This window comes from Macrosteles quadrilineatus, unplaced genomic scaffold, assembly GCF_028750875.1.
Source record: "Macrosteles quadrilineatus isolate MER2022 unplaced genomic scaffold, UCM_ALF_1.0 Scaffold_4__1_contigs__length_99947679, whole genome shotgun sequence".
NCBI classification, from domain to species: Eukaryota; Metazoa; Arthropoda; class Insecta; order Hemiptera; family Cicadellidae; genus Macrosteles; species Macrosteles quadrilineatus.
In genome coordinates this window covers 85,317,537-85,331,833 of record NW_026542597.1, presented here as the reverse complement: position 1 = coordinate 85,331,833, position 14,297 = coordinate 85,317,537, and the positions used below count along the sequence as shown (strand labels likewise).

Genomic DNA, 14,297 nt, shown 5'->3' with positions numbered 1-14,297 from the left:
TATTGCCAAATAAAGCACCATTGACCCTTGAAAGGCTAGCAGTACCAAGTAAAAAACACATGTTGGGAGCTATCACATAATTTCTTACACACTGTTTCACCAACCTTATTTTTAAATTTGGGGTCGTTTAACTAATCACTTAATACATTGATCTCAATCAAGTCAATGATGACATTCTTAAATGGCTGTGGAACAATGCCATACTATTGTGGGTGTCTCATGGTAAGACCTAGATCCTGAATTTTATTTTTCATTTTTATGACCACAGAGGTCAAAAACACCATCCAAATTCATACATAGACAAATAAAAACCTATCACAAATTTTCACGTCAAATTTTTCATCAGTGGAAATGCAATTGGCTGGCTTACATACAACGTATCAATCTTAAACTAGGCACACTTACCTTATTCTCGATGTGCCAGATGGCAAACACATGTCCTCCGACAGTTAGACACACTGAAGGAATGAATGGATGCTTGGATAGTCGAGTGATGGGTCTGTCATGGTAAGAATCCCAGTAGTGGTACACGTTCATGACACCTAGAAAAGTTTTAGCATCATTGATGTTTAAAGTAGTGTTAGTTGTGTCTTTTGTGAGAAGCGATTGATATCTTTTGAAAATAAAACAGTAGGTCTCGCCTGAGTAAAGGAGTAAGAAGGATTGAATAATAAGGACAAAACAGGAAGTAAGAGAATAGTTTAAGGAAGCAGATGTTTATGAGAAGAAAATATCAATAGATTATATTGACAGAGTGTGACAATGCAAGAGAGGAGAAGTCGTTAATGAAAACAATAACTACTGGAGGACTCCCAGCAGGATTATGACGTTTGGCACCAAGACAATGATTGAGAATGTTGAGAGGAAAATGAAGAATATAGAAATAGATGATGAAGAAAGTCTGAGGTGGAGGAAAACTATTGACAAGGCCAATCAAATTTTAGTTTGTGTCTGAGGTAGAGGTAATGTATTAAACTGGAAGTACTCGTTCAAAATTGGATAACTTCCCCTTAAAAATGTTCTTTGCGAAAAAATGTTCTTATTTTAAATTATGGGCCCAGATACATATACATGGAGTGTGAATGCAAAGCTCAGGATTCCTGAGACAGGGATGTTTTCTCTGGCAGCTGGCTGAAACTGTAATATTATATGTATGCTTGAAAGGAGTGCTTGATTCTAAACCAACAACAACTAAAACTACTCAGAGCTACACTTCCCCACCATCCTCTAATTCCCTCTCCGATTTTAATAATTTGTCACTTGCAAGCCAAAGAAGGTAAGTACAAATCATATTATATGTACTTACGCCCCTTATGTGTCTTGCAGGCGTCGAATTGTAAAGCTTAACACAAAAAGAATCACTTAAACAATTTGTAGAGTCATTATGTTCATGAATATGAACTGCTTGGAATTTCTTTTGAAATTCGTTGGAGAGAGATCCCTACCAAATTGAGCCCTTGTCCTAAACATTGAAATATACTGCCTTGAGATATTATATACCACTTACTGTCCATATTTTCAGGTGTTTTAGCCTGTGTCGGTTCCCATACAACAGTGCCTGCTTGCCCAAACAAATTGCACACATACATTGCATGAGGAATATCGTCCACCTCCGGGTAAACTGAAAAAATCCAACAGTTCATTAGATGTAGGACAAGATTTTTTTTCCTTCTTACAAAAATTCTTTAGACAAGTTTTAATCACATAATATTTTTACAACAATGAACATTGTTGTAACAGGACATTTTTTTAGATCCCTATTTCACTGATAAACTATGGACTATTTTGTGGGTTTGCAACATTTCCAGAGGCCTTTTCAGTTATGCTTTCCTCAGCCTTACGTACCTAGAAGGAATCTCGTCCATCTTTCTAACCTATCAACTCACATTAGGAGTTAGGCAAAGAATTGCATGGTAACGTTTCAAATTAGAGAGTCAAATATTCAGACAAATTTGGCCCAAGATCTGTATGAAGAAATCATTCAAAAGAATCAGATATCAAAAATATTTTGATTTCACTTATTAATATAACTAGATGTGAGAAGCAAATTTACATGAGTCAAGAAATGGGAGTTTGCAGATGAGAGTGATAATATTTAGACTGACTTGATTTTAATTTATATGAGATATCACATATCACATACAAGAAGTAACTATACTACATCACAAAGAGTTAGCATTTTACTCGATGCTTGTCATGTTTTAGAAACCCAACTTGCATGACTGACCCGATTGAAAATTGGGGTATGTTTCTTCACTCTAAACTCTGTACTTCTCATAATAATTTTCAGATGTATTTTTTACACTTATTATTACTACAAAACTATCAATACTATATTAAAAAAATAATAACAATACTCATAAGCAACATTACCTGCTTTATATTCTATCCGGTCCTCCAGCATTTCCTTAACGCCCGGCTGTCTAGGTGTAACTCTGACGTATTTCCCTGGAAGTGCCGCCGCAGCTTGGTTGAACCCTGTTAGCAGCACTGGCATGCTCTTGTACATTATTGTCATCTGTAACCAACAAGTTGACTTTCTAACTCTTCTTGATCACCTACTATACTTTTTATTTGTCCTAGGATGCTAGGCATGAGTACGGAATTGTTTTTTTTTTTTCACATTACTTCAGGCTGGACCTAGGGGTTGCGGCATTATCACATAGATAAAATCCATTGGTGATTTGGTGGGATTCGAACCCAGGACCTCTGGAACCAAAGTCCCGCGCCCTATCCAATAGACCAGCTCGCTCACCACCTACTTTACCTACTTTACTACAGCATATATGTGGATCTTTATATCTTGTATGATTTCATCTATTTGTTTCATTGTAACCTTTAAATTACAAAGTAATGACCCATGTAAAAGACAATGTTTACAAAGATGTAAAAAGTCTAATTATGACTAATAATAAAGTTACTTACTTTACATATTGGTTTCCAAAAACGGTTCAGTTTGTAATAGGGGGACAAACCCATGTCCAATGAGGCTGGACGGCCAAACCTTTCTTTCGTTTTGAAAATCTGCGGCACTTTCCTATGGTCTCCTTTTCCAGGCTCGGTTTTCAGGTCCCAAACGTGCAAGTTGCCGAAAACGCTGCAGGTAATTAACTGCAGGGAGTCGGTGGATGGGTTCTTTAAAATTTCCAAATTATCTGTAACCTGTAAAAATTTGGTATGGTTATAGTTTTAACAACCTTACATGGTTTTCAGTTTGTAAGATTTACTATATGGAGGCTAACTTTGTTTTATTTAAAAGCTGCTCCGTTTATAGTGTTTACAGAATAGTATACATAATAAATTATGCAAACTGTTTTTTTCCCCTAGAACGCCAGGCACTAGACCAAGATGGTTTTTTACATAGCTTCAAGACCTAGGGGTTGTGGAATTATCACTTCGATGAAATCCAATAGTAACCAATAGATTTGAACCCAGGACCACATAGACCAAAGTTGTGCGCTCTAGACCAGCTGGCTCCCCCATGCAAAAAGGTTAAGTTATTCTCTTACCACAGTGGTGGGGGTGACCCAAGCTAGGTCGGAAATCTTCTCCAAGTGGGAATCATTTTGACTGCTGATGGCTGTGAAACGAACTCTTCTCTTGGAACGCACATCTCGTCTCCAACTCATCAAGTCTTCCTGTCAATGTCAAAACGCTTTAAGTTTATATTACATTTCTACTTCATTCTAGTCAAACTATAAAATCAGCTAAATCATTTATCAAATACTAGTAGAGTACCCGTTCTTCGTACGGGGTAGGCGTATAAGTATAAAATGCTTATTGCAGTTATACTCTAGCTTTGCGTTTGAAATAGGGGAGGATAATGCTTGAAAGAATTTGGTTCTTTATATTTACTGTATGCTATAGTACTGTATTGCAGTTATAGTGTAGTTCTCATTGTGTATCACAGCTTTTTGATTCAGCTAAAAGGTATTTAGCTAAAACCTATTAACTGACATTAACTGATTAACTGAATCAGCTGACAAAATTATTTAATTCCTTTTAAATGTGAATACCCATAAGGTTAACATAGTTAACTCCAGAGCCACTGGGGCGAAGCCAGAAAGGAGTTTTGGGATAACAATATGCCTATATGTTAATCGGGAATGTGAGCTATCATCACCCCAAATTTCAGCCCAATCCGACCGCAATTTTTCGCGTTTACTTGTCACAAACATAAATCCAAACTTTCTCATTTATAATATTAGTAGGATCTGAATCATCGTTTAAGCCTGAATAGCTCATCAATAGGCTACAATTTGAAGTTTTGTGTAGCCTTAAATATTAAGGTGAAATTCAACAAAATCCTTTTCTATCATCAGTATTACCATTGGCTTTGAATTATAACGTGGAAAAATCATCAATGAGATAGCTATTTTTCAAGATTCAGACAAATTAGCCTCTCATGCCAATTAGTGCTGGAATGCCATATATTTATAGAAAAATGAAAGATGCAATAGTTGACAGTAAGCTTCAAATTCAGTTTGGTATGAAAAAGCGTTTGTCTAAGTAAGAAAATATAAACTGTATTTTGTCTTAGCAAACATTATGTCACTGACTCTTTCATACTAAATTTAAATTTAAAACTGGCTTTGACTTCAACAAAGGATCGGAATTTCTACTTCCGAGTAGTGTCCACAGTTATTGGTATTGTGACTTAAATCGACACAGAAGTCAGGCTACAAAAGCCTCTACAAAACGTAACTGCCACTTGCCACAAATATCTTTAAGTGAATTAATACTCGTAGCAAATAGGTAGTTACGGTTTTGAACCGGACTCACCATCCTCTTCCGGAACATTTGCTGGTTCTGTGTCAGACTCTCGGGTTTCTCCAGCTCCTCGATGCGTCCCGTTATATCCCACAGGACTACTTGACCACTGGACGTCCCTCCGGCAATCAAGTTCCCGTTGTGTTTGCTAAACGATACGACTCTCACTTCGTATGGACTGTCCAGACGTAGCTAAGCAACTCAGAACTATTAGTCAATTTAAATCAATCGAAATAGCCAAATACAGTAGAACCTTGATAACAAGACTCTTATGGGGATTACTAAACAAGACTTGTAATCAACTTTAACTTCTTATAGAGGTTTACGTTTCAATAACGTATGATTATGGGTACCAAAAATCAAGTTTATTTGAAAGTTACCCTTGTTATCAAAGATGACTTGTTATTCAGGTCTTGTTATCGAGGTCCCACTGAATATCCATGAACAAAAAATACATGTGTCAGATAGTTTATTCTTCATAATAAAGGATAAAGAAGTAAACACACTGATTTTGTTGAACCCTAAATGAAAAAGTATATTAGGATCAACATAGATCTTATTGCAAATATTAATAATTTTAACAAAGCAAATTTTCATTCTTACCTTTGGAGTCAAGTCATCCACAAAGCTCCAAATCAGGACAGGATTGTTAACCTCAAGAAGAGGAAGTTCATCCTGTTTCTCTTTGATCTCTTCTTCATCAGTTACTTCATCAAAGAACTCCGAATCTGGGTAGGGATCTTTCTCTTTACCTGTCTCCAAAATTTTTGATTCCCTGAAAAAGTATTCGTTAGACAGTTCAGTTATATTTCTTACCACAAAATTATCTTGAAACAAAATTATTGTGTAATTTTTTAAGTAATTTTAAGTTACAAGCTGAATTGACCATGTGAATTTGATAACTTTAATAAGAAGCTGAAGAAAGTACAATTCCTCAAAAAATTACAGCAAATGACATGAAAACAGCTCGATAGATATTGTAACAGTTACATAAATCATTGCATTCCATAGAAATCTGGAAATATTGTTGTAACCTTTTATACCAATATCATGCTGTTTGCCTAAATTCGTCATGCAGATTAAAGTGACATCTTTTTCAAAACAAATGAAGCTTAATATATTTAGCTTTAGACTTAGATTTAGATTTAGCTTTTGTGTATTTTAGCTTTAGTAAGTCAATCTCCTAAGTAAACTTTCTCTTATATATATGAATATTGTAATATTTGTTAGTTTACAATACTTACATGGATGAAGAATCCACAGAAGATTTAGGAGTTGAGCTTTCTATTTCTCTCCCAGACTGGGTCCTGCCTGTGGCAGTGTGCCTGAAATTTATTTATTTTTATTTTACGTGTTTAGACTACATTACATTTTTTTTGGTGAAGGAACACTTTAAATCCATCTAGTCCTGTCTCTCTATCTTAAGTCAAATTTTTGTTCTGGTAGCATCATTATTGACAGCCGAAATACAAAAGTCTTTTGGATCCACAATTGACTCTGATCGTGATTGAACCAACAACCTTCAGATTTTAAGGTGAGCACTAAAGACCACCACTCGGCTATTCATACAATCCAGAAATAGTTACAAATTAACATGAGCATAAACAACACATTTTTTATTAGGAGCACATTATTGTTGTATAGAACTGTGTTGAGGTCAGTAGCCAATTTAACGTAAGTAAACTCATTAACAAGACAATCACACATAAAACACAAATTACATGTTACCAAATACTCAAAGAAGCACACTACTCACTGTATACACAAAGTTGTGCCAACATAACAATTGATTCTTAACCATACAGTAACACAAAATTAACTTACTGTCTCTGTTTCTTGCGATGATGCGCTTGTTTACGGGTAGAAGATATAGACCTGTTCAAAAGGGATGAATTATATAAAAGCAATAAATCTGTTTACCATACCTTTCTATTAGCTCAAAACAGAATTTTATTTTGAAAGTCAATAGAGGTTTCAAGTTTCAACCAATTTTATTACTGAACTTTTACTTTACTTTTTAGAGCTTTACTTTTTTTCTTTTTCAACGTCATTTAACAATAAAAATGGTTGTAGAACTGTATGTTGGCTATCTCCAATAAACAATCTATTGACAAATCATGTGAACTAGAATTTTGAAGAGAATTTATTAGTTTTACTTAATATTGAAGGAAGAACAAGAATAATAAATAAATTTCCCTCAGCTTCTTTTGTGAATAAAATGTAATTGTAGTGCAGAGCAAGAAACTTAACCTGGGCGGAAAGGAACAGTATAAAGGAATAATTTTCAAAACCTAAGGGTGAATCCTAGTAGGCCTACCCCAAGCACCCTCAGCTTTAGTAAATTGGCCAAAGGGAGGTTTTAGGTTTGTTTGAGGGTGCGAGGAGAAAAATTCCACTGCAATGGGGGTTGGAGGGGTGGGCATAATTATTTCTCAGGCCCATGGCATGTCACAAATCGTAAGCCTGAGCACTCCGATGAAAGAAAGTGGAAAGGAAATAATACCCAATAAGCAAGGAAGCAAATAGGACGAAAGTGGGTGATGTAAGAAGCCAGGCAACTTTAGTGTGCACCAGTGGATATAAACAATCAAGGTTTGTCAAGTACTTTGGCAGATACGAACTAGAAATTGGATATCTACCCCACATGTAACTCGTTCAGGTAATCAATTCCCCTAACAAACTGAGTGATTTAGGAAGTATTGGAGCCAAGAAGTGGACATAAACATTGTAGGTAGCCTTTCTCTACCTGCATAGTCAACAACAGAATCTCAGTTTTCATTTGCTATCCAACTGAAAGCATAATCTTTGTCTACAGCAGAGGATTACCCTATAGTGTTTCTTGATATCCTCAAAGGAAGAGAAGGTTGCCGTGACAGTACTGTCGCGTGAGCCGCGTTTGTTCTCGTTGTCGAGCTCTCACTTGCTGGGATGAAGAAATCATCCGCGCCAGATGCTGAAGAAACTTCTGAGGTAACTGGAACATTATCAGCAAAATCAGATAACATTCATATAGGAAGCAAAGAAGACAATGCAATTTTTGTACATTGCTTTTAAATAAATTTTGACTGAGTTTAGTAGCACATTAACACAATTGAATCTAAATACATAATTTTGGACTTATCAAAAGAGCTATGGTCTAACAGAAAAGTATTTAAAGTGTATTCAAAGTGTGGAATAAAATGGAATGACCTATGAAACTTGCTGGGTAGCTGAGAGGTTGTACAGTGCTCGCCTGGTTATCAAAATGTTGCCGGTTTGATTCTGAGAAAATTGAGTAGCTTTTTGATGGTTTGAAACTGGACCCAGCTGTTCCTGTTCATCAATGATTATGGCTCAAAAGAAACATCTGATCAGTCAGTTAACAAATGCTTCATAGATCATCTCACTCCATTTTTCAGTCAGCACTTTTTTCGTATTCAGCTTATGCGCCTTGGTAAATCTTAGAGTAATTAAAATGACAACAGTTATACTGGTAAAAACCAGCTGTTTCTGTAGTCACTAGTCAGAACCAATTGATACATATCAGCTAAATTCAGTTTTAACTTTTCTAAAGACCGAAAAAACCTTTTAACTTCAAAAATAAATCAAAACTATACTTTTACAACAGCCTTATAGTCTGTATGATGGATCCTGTCTCCTGGCCCTCCATCTCCCTGGGTAAACGAAGGGTCAGGAGACGTGTTTTATCATACAGACTATAAGACCAACAATTCAGTTTGTTTAGCATTATTTTGGGTTTCTGTCTTATATTTTTATTTAGTTGTATATTTATAGCTAATATTCTTTTAGTTAATATTTGACATATCCTACCATGTTGTCCCTCATAGCTTTCCTCAATATCAGCCTCTAGTTGCTGTCGAAATGTCATCCTGCTAGACTTCGGTGACACTTCCTCTTCGGACACTTGCTGTGTACCTTCTTCTTCTCCACCCTCGTTACCTTCTTCTCCTTCTCCCCCTTTCCCCTCCTCAACCTCACCATGCTCGTCCGATTTCTGCACACAAAGATTATCCAATAACAATAACACTTGCACAGATACAAAATTTAAGTTCAAGATTCCACAGAAATTATTTGGATAACAATGTTGTAAAATGGTTTGTTAAATCGAGTTAATAATATGTTCCACTATGCAAAAAGTGTCAAAATTACTAAATATTAGGATTTTTGAAAGGAACATAAAATGTCACTTTTCCATGGTGTTCCAAAGGTAAAAGTTCTTCAAATATCTTTATGGTTCTGACATATTTTTATAAAACAGGACTGATATGTTATAGAAATAGATATGGGTTATAGAAACCAAACAAAACACAAGTTTTGTATATTCGTAAAAGACAAACATTTTACATAAAACATGATCTTTTATCAAAACTATTAAAAATGAGTCCCACACTTTGTTTTTCCCCATTTCAATATTTTTACTTCATTTTTAAGAATCAATATTTCAACACTAATCCTACAGCTTAAATTAAACAATTCTTTGAACAGATTACCCGTGAAGTTGCACTATCGTCAGGCTCTGGTTCAGGTTCCTTGTATTCTCTGTATTTTAGCAAATTGGCAAACAAATCTGTTTCTTGCGTATCGTCCATGGATTTCCGAACTTCCTCAGTCTCCTCTTGAATTTTGGCATCCCAAACACCCTTTGAACAAAAAAAATCAGAACTATTTAGGGATTTCTTCAGACAATGTTTTGTATCAATCAGACTGGATAGTAATGTTCTACTTTGATTTTGTATTTACAGTTATACTCTATTGCAAAGCAAGATTTTAAACTTTTATCGTTGATTGGCAATTACTTAGCATTCCATTGTTGAATTACTTAACAACAAATAATAATTTAGTAAACAATGACATGGGTGAAGCATATAATTTTTTTCTTTCTTATAATGTGTCACCTTTGCTGCCTCAATATCCTTAAGTCTCCGGACAGCTTTTTCAAACAGTTCCGTGTTTTCCCCTGTGCTCTCTTTCTCCCTCCGTTCCTCCAGGAGCCAATCACGCGCGCCGGCTCCCAACTCCGGTTCTTCTCCCCCCTCCTCTTCCCCGTCAGTCTTCTCCTCCTCGTAGTCAGTCTGGTCGCTGTCAAACTCCAACTCCTTCATGAGGCAAGGTATCTCGTTGGCATAGGCAATCGCCACAATCCCTGTCAGAGTGGAATATCAGTAAATTGTGGTGGTTATGAAAAACATTAATAAACTAAAAGGCTGCATGGTCTAGTAAGTAGGCCTGCTAAAAAAAATAACTTTTGAAAGAAACTCTCTTATACTATTATAGTATTTGCGTAAAACTGCCCCAGACACCAGCTAGTTTATGCTAAAACTGGCTTCAGCTTTAACTCGGTAGTGGGAATGTTTATTTGGAAATCTAAAAGTCAAATTATCCCATCTTCACATCATAGGACGCTAGGCTCAGCTCAGAACCGTTTTGCACATTACATACTATCCCTAGAGGGTTGCGACATTATCGCACAGATGATTCATTAGTGATTGGAAGGATTTTAACCCGAACCCTCAGAACCCAATTCCTGCACTCTACAAGAGCAGCTTGCTCCCTATCCAAAAGTCAACACGCCACTCTACCTGTGTAGTTCGGATGCCAACAGCTGCTCACGACCAGTTTCCCCTGTATGGCAGCCACATCCGTGAAGCTCTGATACTGATGGTACGTGCCGAGTTGTTGTACCTGTGTCTGCTCTCCGGCCACGTACAGCGCTGGGTAGTCGTCATGGTATAAGTCATACACCTCGTTGTACTCAAGGCATTCTATCAAACTGATGAAGAGAATCTTAAACAACATTTGGGAGAAATCAAAATCCCTAGCACGGATTCTAAGAGCTAAGATGGCTTGTTGGACTGATCAACAGTTGTTTTAGCACACTGATGAAATATGAAAAAGCAAAGGTTTATTGTAAAATAAAAATGTGTACTATTCCACCAAACTTATCAGACTACATTCACGTTTCAAAGTCCATCACAGAGAACTGTTTGCAAGAGAAGACAAAAGATTTGACAGCTAGCTATTTTGACAGTGAAAGCCCCTCTTCTAGTACGTAAGAACCCAGTAATTTAAGGTGAAATTCTATCAAACCAAGTACCTACTTTACTAGAAAGAATGATGAACTCTAAATATGATTAGGGCATGAGGCAAAACTACATACAGAATTTAAGTCAAAATATGAATGATAAATTAGCAAATTTCATTTCTTATGTACAGCTTTTCGTTAAGACTATGACCAGTTGTTTCATCAGCCAGGACCTTAAGATGATTTATGGATGTAAAAGGATATTGTTTTGCTTAAAGCTTTAACCACATATTTTTTTCCCATACCGTTAAGGAAAAATAACTTAACATCAAAAACTTACTAGTCCTTATACTTTTTGAAGAACTCATCCAAGTCCTGGGACTTGATGGAGGCTTGAGTGACCGCCGTGTCAGGAAGTGATATTTCAGTTTCTGGTGCATACTGAGTGCTGGCGTTGGTCGGAATTTCTGGCTCTGTCTGTACCTCTGCTTCTGCTTGATATGCCACAGCCTGCACAATAGAAGCAGAAACACTGCCTAAATGATTGTGTAAAAGTGAGTCACTGTCAGTATGATTATGTGAAGTGAGCCACTGCCTTCATGATTATGTAAAAGGGAGACACTGCCAGCATGATAATATAAAAGTGAGCCACAGCCTGCTTGATAAAGAGTGATTCACTGCTTGCATGATCATGATATGGTAAGCCACTGCCTGCATGGTTATATGAAATGAGCTACTGCCACTGCTTATAAATTTGAAATATTTTCAAGCAGCTTAGCTATAGATGTGTAAATGCTTTTACCTGAACTCCAGTTTCCTGAGTTTTCCTGTAGACAAGCTCAAACTTCTCCTTATCAGAGGGCACCAGGCAGGTGTATCCATTCTTCATGTCGTCCGGGTCACAGTCTTCAAATATCGGAGGCTTTTCTATACGTTTTCTGATGTCGCCGATCCATTCCAGGCTAATCTGTTAAACGTTTGTTTGTACTTGTCAGAAAGCCTTTGCGCTAATCCCTACAAATATTCTACTCTACCTTTTAAGTCACAGAATTTTCACTTTTCTCACATTATTTCATACTTACCAGCTTTCTTGTGTTTTTTATCTGGAAATGATCAACAAACTCTTCACTTCCAAGGGAGTTCCACTTTCTAGGCTTGACTTCCTTGCTCTGTTGGATACGCTGAAGGTAGGATGTCTTCATCTCCTCCAGTTTAGCCAACACCTCGTCTCGACCAGTCTCCGTCACGCAGAGCATGAATTGGTTCGGCTCTGACGCAAACGGCTCATAGCCTATTAGGAGTTCATCTGACTTGTACTCCTGAAATTACATAAAATATTATGACAGAACAGTACCCATGTGAAAACTGACGTAAATTTTATTTTGTACAAATCACACAAAATTAATAAAAGTTTATGTTTTATTCTCTTTACTATACAATATGGCAAAGATTAACAAGAGATATTGACATTTCGTCATTTTCTATTCAACCACCATGTTACATTGTCGCTCTGGTAAAATAAATAATTTTTTGTGGGTATGTCTCCTATACACCGGAGACAGGTTCTTTGGCTATGAGACCTACCGCTTTGTTTTTAGATAGTTGGACCTTTATAGCATAAGCAAGCGACACCTTCCTAATCAAGTTAAGTTGTATGGCCAATCTTTCTCCAATGTTTTAATATTGTAGTATTCTAGTAATAAAACAAAAAAAATCAATCTTTTTTTCCAAGACCATGAACGAATATTAACCATACCAAGAGTTTCTGCGTTAAGTGAAAGAACGGAGAATTAGCATCTTCAATGGCAATATCCTCCAACAAATCCTTCTTCTTCACCATGCACCAAGTTTTATCCACAAACAAGTCCTTGCCGATCTGACAGTGAGCAATTTTCTGAGCTGTCTCCGGCACCATCAGCGTTACCACATCCAGATCCAGGGATACAGCGGAACCTGAAAATATTTAGAACTGGATCACTGAAACCCATCAAAAACAAAATACTCAAAATACCAGTTAATAAAGTACAAAAAATTGAACATGGAATATCCAACCAAATGATGCTAGCCTATACTGAATTATTTTTAACCACTTTTTGAGCGTAGGGTTCCACCCATGAATAAAATTGATATTTTTTTCAGTGTCTTCAGCAGGGAAATAATTTGAACGTTCAAGTGAAAGCAGTCAAAATACCTAAAACCTTAAGAAAACAATAAATTATTGTAAAATCTATTTTCTCATGACTTTGTTACATATTTAACTACTGTACTTTGTTCTGTTTCTTCTATTGCACTTTAATTTGTAGGCTAATGTGTATATTTTACCTGAAGATATCATAGAGGCGGTGCTGTGTGCTGCTACTGATTTCGGCCCACCTTTCTTCCTCGATGCTGTACTTTGCCGTTCGATATCCATTCTTGAGTGTCTTAGCTTTGAAAGCCGATGTTCAGTGTAATCATCATTACCGTTTTCTTTAGATATTGTCCTTCTTCTATGAGCATTACCATCCAAAACATCGGACGCCTCATCTGTTTTAGAGATTTCTGTTTTTGCAATTGACTTCCGCTCCTCTTTTGGCTTAAAATGTTCCTCTTTGGAATCTAGACGGGAGATTGTTTTCAAACTTCTTATACTCTTAGTACGTTTTTCTGACTTATCAGAATCTTTCCGAAGAGAAGATTTCTGGGCCTTTTGATCCATTCAGTAGGCCTAGAATATAAAAATAAAAAAATATGAGTTTGAAGACATTATAAATTCTAATATTGTTATTTATTTGTTTTCAGGAATAAAAAAAAAGATGAAAAGTCTCCTTGCTCTATTTATATTTAGTTGATATACCTGGTTAATTACTAGTTACTAGCTTTAGTAATGTTGGTAAATATGCTGGAATTGCAATCAATGAAAACCTATATAGGAAAACTACACAAAATCACAAAAAAACTCAAAACTAACAAAATTACCAACTTTGTCCAAAATATTAATAATTAACTTCTTAATTCACACTGTAGATACGGTAACAGAAATACATTCAACAAAAAACAAACTAAAAAATCCTAGATTAAATCACTTCTATGTATGTTTTTAAAAATTTGTTTATAAACAAAACCATTTTACAGTAAATTTTAAAACATTAAGCATTGTGAACATAGAGTAAAAAAAGGAAATCACTGTTGAGTTTTTGATTTATTACAGAATGTAGCTCTCTGTCAAGAGTGTTTTGAATTTTCTTTTTATTTCCTTATGTTAGTTTTAATTTTCATTTACTGTTGAAAGAGTCTTATATAAAATATTATACTGCAAAAATGTCAATATTTTTATTCCGTTTTGACTGTTTTACAAACTCAAGACTTGAGTGTTTCAGCTGTTGCTAAAGGAAAAAAAAGAAAAAACGACAGTATATGATCGACTAAAAAATGTTGTTATTTTGTTCCTGTTAAATTTTACCATGCACAGTTATAGAAGTCCTAAGCACACTTAAAAAAAATTAAGACTTTAAAAAGTATAAAA

General features: G+C 35.8%; 1 protein-coding gene across 1 annotated transcript; it reads right to left on the bottom strand.

Moving 5' to 3' along the window:
• Positions 1–131: 131 nt before the first annotated feature.
• Positions 132–13,490, bottom strand: LOC128993098 (dynein axonemal intermediate chain 3-like). The gene is made up of 20 exons (XM_054416854.1): positions 13,115–13,490; positions 12,549–12,745; positions 11,875–12,111; positions 11,595–11,759; positions 11,133–11,302; positions 10,350–10,540; positions 9,666–9,913; positions 9,261–9,410; positions 8,581–8,764; positions 7,597–7,744; positions 6,595–6,645; positions 6,015–6,095; positions 5,374–5,545; positions 4,783–4,962; positions 3,510–3,638; positions 2,926–3,162; positions 2,374–2,518; positions 1,508–1,621; positions 406–542; positions 132–185 (listed from the first exon to the last, which is right to left on the bottom strand). Exons 1-20 carry the CDS (start codon positions 13,488–13,490, stop codon positions 132–134), a joined length of 3,366 nt encoding a protein of 1,121 aa, XP_054272829.1.
• Between the last annotated feature and the right edge of the window lie 807 nt (positions 13,491–14,297).